General features: G+C 50.4%; 1 protein-coding gene across 2 annotated transcripts; it reads right to left on the reverse strand.

The window, feature by feature from the left end:
- Positions 1 to 1,271: 1,271 nt before the first annotated feature.
- Positions 1,272 to 6,806, reverse strand: GLUL (glutamate-ammonia ligase). Of its 2 annotated transcripts, XM_014943506.1 has the most exons (7): positions 6,616 to 6,806; positions 5,192 to 5,353; positions 4,881 to 4,921; positions 4,590 to 4,695; positions 4,019 to 4,146; positions 3,643 to 3,842; positions 1,272 to 2,650 (listed from the first exon to the last, which is right to left on the reverse strand). In XM_014943506.1, exons 1-7 carry the CDS (start codon positions 6,779 to 6,781, stop codon positions 2,332 to 2,334), a joined length of 1,122 nt encoding a protein of 373 aa, XP_014798992.1. In that variant the 5' UTR covers positions 6,782 to 6,806; the 3' UTR covers positions 1,272 to 2,331. The 2 variants fall into 2 exon arrangements, with proteins under 2 accessions (XP_014798992.1, XP_014798993.1); XM_014943507.1 differs by lacking the exon at positions 4,590 to 4,695 and having other exon boundaries at positions 4,775 to 4,921.
- Between the last annotated feature and the right edge of the window lie 329 nt (positions 6,807 to 7,135).

The following is a 7,135-nucleotide window of genomic DNA, read 5'->3' on the forward strand; positions in this document are numbered from 1 at the left end:
TCAGAAAGAATTAAAGCCCCTCTCCCCTCACCTCACCCCACGCCCAAATCAGCAAAACCCAACATTTCTGGGCTCCAGAACAGCATGGGTTTCTTCTGGTTGCAGTAGCCAAAGTCCTCGTGGTCATCCGTGGTCAGAGGAGAGGACACAGTGCCTGCTTCGCCTCTGCTCCAGCGACACTCCACCCTGTTGTGGGGCTCCCCAGCACAGGTACAGAGAGACAGTGCAATTTTAGGGCCTTGATGACAAAGGTGCTGCCTTGAACGTTCCCCAGAAGGGAAATGCAAAAGACCACTTGGTCAATAAAAATATGATAGCGGGAATTAGCCTCGTTAGCCCAGGAGGATGCTCCTGTGTGGTTAATCCATATTTAAAGACAGGAATGGTTAAAGCGTCCATGCCTGGAGAAGGTACCTCTTGGGGAGCTGGCAAGTAAAGACTTGGGGAAGCAATGTGACAAAGTTCTATGACCTTGATTAGTTTTCTAAATGCCTAGTTTTATACTAGAGGTGGATGAGCAGCATTTTCTCCATAGAGAGAGGGGGAAAAGCTCCTTTTTATTCTTGAAGTATGCTGGAATTTTATTTTCTGTGGCATTTCTGCATCCTGTAGAACTTGTGTGGGGGACACTGCAGAGATGCATAAACACCCGTGCTTACCCCATAGCCCTAACCCTATAGACACCCACAAGCCCAGTCCCTTCCCTATACCAAAAGAACCCCACTCCAGTCACAGCTAGACCCACCAGAGAATCAACAGCCACCCACATGAGCCCATTTTCTGGAGAGCACACAGAGCGATTGCAAGACCCCTGCACCAAAAAAAACCTACCCCACAAATGAAAAGCCAAAGTCTACCCACTATCAGGGTGCAATTCCCTTCAAATACTGAAGGCAACAAACATACAAGAGAAGCTGCCAGGATGAATCACACAAAGGAGGCAGAAATCATAATTAAGGTTTTGTTCTTTTTTTTCTTTTTTATTAAAAAAAAAAAAAAAAAAAACTATTCAGAAGAAGTCCAAATGCAACAGAACATTACTGGCACCATCTAAGATACCAAAGTGTAAGATCCCAGAACATTTGAGCTGGGAGGTGCCAGGGCTCGCCGGGAGGGACAGGTAGCCTCTCCCTTCTCCTAACCCTCATCACAGCTGGATGACAGGCAGCCCGAGAGCCAGGACACAACAGTGACATCAATGGTCTCTGCAAAACCCAACTAAGAACGTTATGGAAAAAAAAAAAAATAATCTAAAACTTTTTTTTTTTTTCTCCTTTATCAAAAGCCCTGCTTTAGTGACATGCTAGCCCCGCCGAAAAGGTAAAACACCCACAGCTCTGTCCAGAACACGATGAAGTTGACCAGTCAACTCCTAGTTCAGAACACTTTCCTCCTGTTGATCTAACGCGCTCGTGAGCGTGTCGCGGCTGCTCGAGTTACAGTGATCAATGCTCCTGTGGGCTTCCCGGGTCTGGGAACCACCTCCTGCAAACTCTGCTCCACGCTGAAACAAATCTCATCCAGGTCTCCTGCACCGAGCCCTCCAAGGTCACCCTCAGTCCCACCTGGAGGCCCACCGACAGCATCCTCAGGAGCTCTGCCTGCTCTAGCCGGGTGAGTCATTGGAACATCATCTCTTTTTTTTTAATAAAAAAACACTTTCATATATAATTTTTTTGTTGTTTTTATATTTTAAATAGAAAAATACTACTTCACTCTGTGTTATGAGCCAGAGACCAGTTGACTTCCAGTGACAGAACCAGGAGTTCTCCTCAACACTCCTCCGCTGAGCTCAATGCCAGAACATCCCCAGAAACCTGAGCGGCCAGAGGGTGGGGATCTCCCCATCACACCATACAGGCAGGAGCACGCAGAGCTCCATCACAGCTGCTGCCTTCCCTTCTCCACAGAAGGGCACCAACCTTAGAGAACCATCTGTCTGCAGAGAGCCAGCGGTGGGGCTAACACCCCCAAATTTTCACTCTTAGTGGGAGTCAGCTATAGTTTTGTAAGTTTTCCACTCACCTACTGGCTTTCTGTGTGTGCAGTCTGTCCCTGGAAGCCACTGGATCCCATCAGATGTACACATGAATTAGACAAAAAATAAAACAGTGGTTAAAAGTTCTCTAACGCCCTCTCCTCCTCTTGTCTTCTGAAGAGTCAATGACAGACATCGGTAAAACTAAAGTTGCCCTCCTCCCCACCTCAAGACAACAAGAGTTATTGAGACACAAAAAGTGTTATCTTGTACCCTCGGGATTACATCTAGAAGGGAAGTTTAGGGGTGTGGGAAGTGAGGGGGGGAAGGCGGTGTCTGTGGGCGCAGTCTGCTTAGTTCTTGTACTCAAAAGGCTCGTCTCCGGTTTCGTTGAGGAGACACGTGCGGACGAGGGCCTCTGTCACAGCGTAAGGATCACAGTTGGCAGAAGGCCGGCGGTCCTCGAAGTAGCCCTTCTTCTCATGGCCCACGTTCCTGGGGATGCGGATGCTGGCGCCGCGGTTGGCCACGCCAGCGGAGAACTCGTTGATGTTGGACGTCTCGTGGAAACCCGTCAGGCGCCTGGCATTGTCCAGCCCCCCTTTGGGGTCGTAGGCACGGATGTGGTACTGGTGACGCTTGCTCAACTTCTCAATGGCCTCTTCAATGTGCCTGCGAAGGGAGCAAGGGAGAGGGGAAGACACAGTGAGTGTCTGATGGACGGTATGAGCTGAGCTGCTCCTGACTGTTACATCCAAACCACAGCAGGTTCATCACTGTCCCCAAGTCACTTCACAATAAAGCCTGTGCCCTATATCCCATTTTTCTGATCATCTCAACACAGGGCTTTGCTCCACTTCTACTTCTGACCCAGGCTGGTTCTTGGAAAAGGATCCCAATGGCCTGAGAAGGTCCCTCAGCAGTACTGCGTGTGGGACACCACCAGTTTGACCCACGGCCAAATCCCACAGACACATTGCCCTGGGGGGTCCTGCTCTCAGAGGAGAGATTTCTTAAAAAACCAGGTTTCGATTTGGGAAGCTCACACAGTCGCGAGTTGGCTTATTATCTCAGAGCATCACTAACATTAATTAAGGCAAGAAAATACAGCTGCCAGGAGGAATCCCTTCACAGAGCTCCGCTGTAACCCGGTGCTGGAAGGTCCCTGGCTGCCCTCTGCACATCAGTCCCATAAGGGAACTTGTGGTCCAGGATCTTGTTGTTTAAGAAAACATGGCTTTAGCTTCCACAGCCTGGCCCAGACAGAAAGAAATGTCTTTCTCTTTCATCATGGTTATGCCAAAAAAGCCCTATCCTGAGTTAGTTTGTTCATAGTACTGGCAGATCAAGAGCTGGAAAGCCTGTTAGGAATAGCTGCATCGTGGCCACCCATGCTTCCATCCATACTGAGGGAGCTGTACCACTGGCTGAACTTCCCACCCAACACCAAGATGGGAGTTATACAAATAATTATACATGGGAGTAACTATACAAAATGAAAAAAAAAAAAGAAATAATCCAGAATGAAGGCTCAAACATAATGCCAGACACCAGAGTGACGGCTCCCATGTGGGCAAAAGCCCTGCAAAAAGCTCCCTGTTACCGAGCCCAGCCTGCTGCCTAGCAAACAGATACTACTTGGTCCATCTCAAAAATAAACTTACTTGAGACCTCCATCTTCCCTCATGTTCTTGGTGCTGAAGTTGGTGTGACAGCCAGCACCGTTCCAGTTCCCAGGGATGGGTTTGGGATCAAAGGACACAATGACACCAAAGTCTTCGCACACCCGATGGAGGATGAAGCGTGCAATCCAGAGGTGATCCCCCATCTCAATCCCTTCGCATGGTCCCACCTGGAACTCCCACTACAAGGAGGAGGAGGAGTCACGGGCTCAGTGGCGCAGAAACAATCACAGCGAGCCATTTCCCACCCCCTTACGCTCTGATCGTCAATTAAACCACGTGGCTCAGAGCCAAAAGCTCCCGCTGCCCGGGATTTTTCTGTGCTCTCTCATTCCACAAGGCACCTAAAACAACTTACCTGAGCTGGCATCACTTCTGCGTTGGTTCCTCCAATTTTCACACCAGCATAAAGGCACGCTCGGTAGTGGGCCTCCACAATGTCTCTGCCGTAGGCTTTGTCTGCCCCTACACCACAGTAGTATGGACCTGCAACAGCACATATGAACAGCAAGGGGAACGTTAAGTTTCCGGAAGGAAAAAGACTTAAATTCAGTGAAGATCGAGCACACATAGGGAAGAACTCTCCAAAGGCTTGAGATGTGTGGAAAAGCCCCAAAATTTGTTTTTCATGGAAGCAGTAGCAGAGCAGAGGACTGATGGAGAGCGAGTCCCTCAGAGACTGGGCTTATGCTCTTGTCATGCTGGGCATGAGTTTAAGTCACCCACAGACTAACAAACCAAGCAGCAAATTAGATGTGGCCAATCACCATTTTAGCCTGTCTGCAACGATCTTAATCTCATTTTTTGCCAACATGCTGCTTGCTATTGTTCACCTTCAGTTATAGAAACACCTCAAATCTTTCAGCTCGCCTGAAGTCACACAGGTTGCAGTTCCCAAGTTGCTCCAGTGCAGACTCCCAAAAGATTACCTTGGGGTCCAGGGAAGCCATTGGAAGGCCAGCCAAACGGATGCCCATCTGTCCCCAGAAGAGTGTACTCTTGCTCCATCCCAAACCAGGGGTGCTGGTTGGACACCATATCCATAATCCTCCTGCAGGTGTGTCGGAGAAAATGTTCCCCGAGTTGCTCCAGTGCAGACTCCCAAAAAGATTACCTTGGGGTCCAGGGAAGCCATTGGAAGGCCAGCCAAACGGATGCCCATCTGTCCCCAGAAGAGTGTACTCTTGCTCCATCCCAAACCAGGGGTGCTGGTTGGACACCATATCCATAATCCTCCTGCAGGTGTGTCGGAGATTTGTCTCTAGAACAGAAAAGCACCACAAGGCTTATTAGCATCTTCACTTCCATTCCCCATTTCCACTTTATTTACAGTTCGAGTCCCAGCAGTCTTGGTGAAGAATCCCAGGACCAGCCCTTTCTCCACCACCAGCGCTTTGTTTGCCTTTTATTTTCAGGGCAGGGATTATTTTTGTGTCACGCGTGACACCAAGGGCGTGAACAGCATATTTTGATAGATCTCTCTCCCCACCTTCCCAGAAATCCCACCTCCACCAGGAGAAGGTCCACTCACCTGCAGACTGGCGGTTGTATTTGAAGACCTCACAGAGAACTAGTTTATTGGGATCCTTGCGAAAAGGGTCCCGAAACATGGCAGCAGGTCGCAGGTACATGTCACTGTTGGAGCCTTCAGCCTGGAAGGTGCTGGAGCCATCAAAATTCCACTCGGGGAGATCTGGAGGTGAGAGAGGAACAAACCACGGTGATCCGGGGCCCCCAGTCACCAGGAGGATGGGCTCCCTGTCACCCTCCAATATTACAGAGATGAAGGTACTTATAGAAAATAGGCCTACAATAGGTTCAATCCCAGCTCAGCTGATTTTGTTCCAAATGGGGAAAAAAAAAAAAAAAAAAGAAAAACAAACAACAAAAAAACCCCACCACAAAACAAGCGAAAAAAAACCAGGGGAGTGCAACTCCCCAGCCACCCTGGGAAACACAAGGAGCTGGGCTGCTGGCCAAGCCCAAAGAAACCAAGCAGCACTGAGGACATTTCCCATGTCGCAACAACCTCTGGGATGAGCAAAGCACCCAGTCTCTTCACGAGGGGTGGCTGGGCAAACTGGGAGAGGGCAGAGCTCAAGACACCTTCAAGCTGTGGGGAAGGAGAGGAGCCACGAAATAGTCTTATCCGTGTTGCACGGCCTGGAGAAGGTGGGAGAGCAAATCACATAGATGTGAAGTCTCATATGGAGGAAGAGTATGGCCAGGTTGCCCCCCTCACCCACCCCTCCAGGCCACAGCACAGCGGGAGCAGCAGGGAACTCCACCCGGGGAATGTTATCTCCTCCATATCCTGGGGGGAAAGTGGGAGGATGGGAAACACAAAGATTTCAAAGGAGCTGTGCCAACCACTCCCTTAGAGGAAAAAGGGGAAAGGAGAGGGAAAAAAAAAAAGAAAAAAAAAAGAGATAATTCTGCTCAGTCACACACAGTATTTTCATTTCATAACTGTCTCCAGCCAGCACCATGGCAACCTGGGGAAAATCCTAATGCTATTATTGTGTAAGCTGGGACTGTTTGTTCTGAGGGACACAAGCTCTTAATTACACCGGATAGCTCCATTCTTTCCCCTCCACTTTCTTCTGCCAAACTACTTCCGGCCAAAATGAGTACTTGAGAGTCAATGGGGCAGTCAAACCCCTGCCAACAGCCCCCCAGCCCCTGCCAACAGCCCCCTCCGCAGCGGGGGCAGCGCCAGGGACAGGCTCCCAACCCCAGGCATCTCACAGAAACTCCACATCTGGGGAGCTGGGAATGTCCCCCCGGAGTATCTGGGGAAAGAGGTAAGTGGAAGGGGGTGAGGAGCAACGTTTTGCCCAAATACCATCCTGCTGCCAGAAAAAAAAGGCAGAAATGGCACCTTCCCTCCGGAGCAGCCAAGCAAGGCTGCTTCTAGCCAGCGAGGGGCTGCGAGTCCTGCACCTGCCCTCTCACCTTCAAGGCTCTTGGGCTCGTGGTCCAGCGTGCGAGTCTTGCAGCGGAGGTGCTCCCCTGTCCCATCGATCCAGATGTACATGGCTTGGACCTTCTCCCCCTGCGGCAGCTTCATGTACATGTGCTTGATGGCTTTGCTCAGGTGGGAGCTCGCCGAGGTGGCCATGGCTGCTGACCGGACGAGGGGGTTCCTGCAGGGAGGAGAGAAAAAAAAAAAACCACCATAACCGTGAGCCCTTCTCTGCACTCCCAGATTTTTCATCTCCCAGCCAGGGAGGAGCAGGAGGCAGCTCGGCCACAGGACAAGCTGCTGTCTCCAGCAATCCCATGGTGTTCCATAGGCAGAAATCACAGCAGTGCAGGCAGATAGGACACCACTGCTCCCGAAGCAATGCCTTCAAAGTGCCCCGTTAATACCCAAAACTCCTGCCCACGTCCTGCCAATTACCTAGGTCTGATCCACCAAGCGACAGCCTTCAAAAGGCCTCCTCAGCCCTCTGAACTTTTCCCCTCCGTGCTC

The sequence above is a fragment of the Calidris pugnax genome, unplaced genomic scaffold (genome assembly GCF_001431845.1).
Source record: "Calidris pugnax isolate Ruff unplaced genomic scaffold, ASM143184v1 scaffold63, whole genome shotgun sequence".
NCBI classification, from domain to species: Eukaryota; Metazoa; Chordata; class Aves; order Charadriiformes; family Scolopacidae; genus Calidris; species Calidris pugnax.

What these genes read in the sequence shown, in the direction of transcription:
- GLUL (XM_014943506.1), bottom strand. Translation starts at nt 6,781, where the DNA reads ATGGCCACCTCGGCGAGCTCCCACCTGAGCAAAGCCATCAAGCACATG. An exon ending in GCAGGAGGATTATGGATATG is followed by an intron (nt 4,696 to 4,880) that starts GTGTCCAACCAG and finishes ATTATGGATATG; the next exon opens with GTGTCCAACCAGCACCCCTG. An exon ending in AGGGAAGATGGAGGTCTCAA is followed by an intron (nt 2,651 to 3,642) that starts GTAAGTTTATTT and finishes CTCCCTTCGCAG; the next exon opens with GCACATTGAAGAGGCCATTG.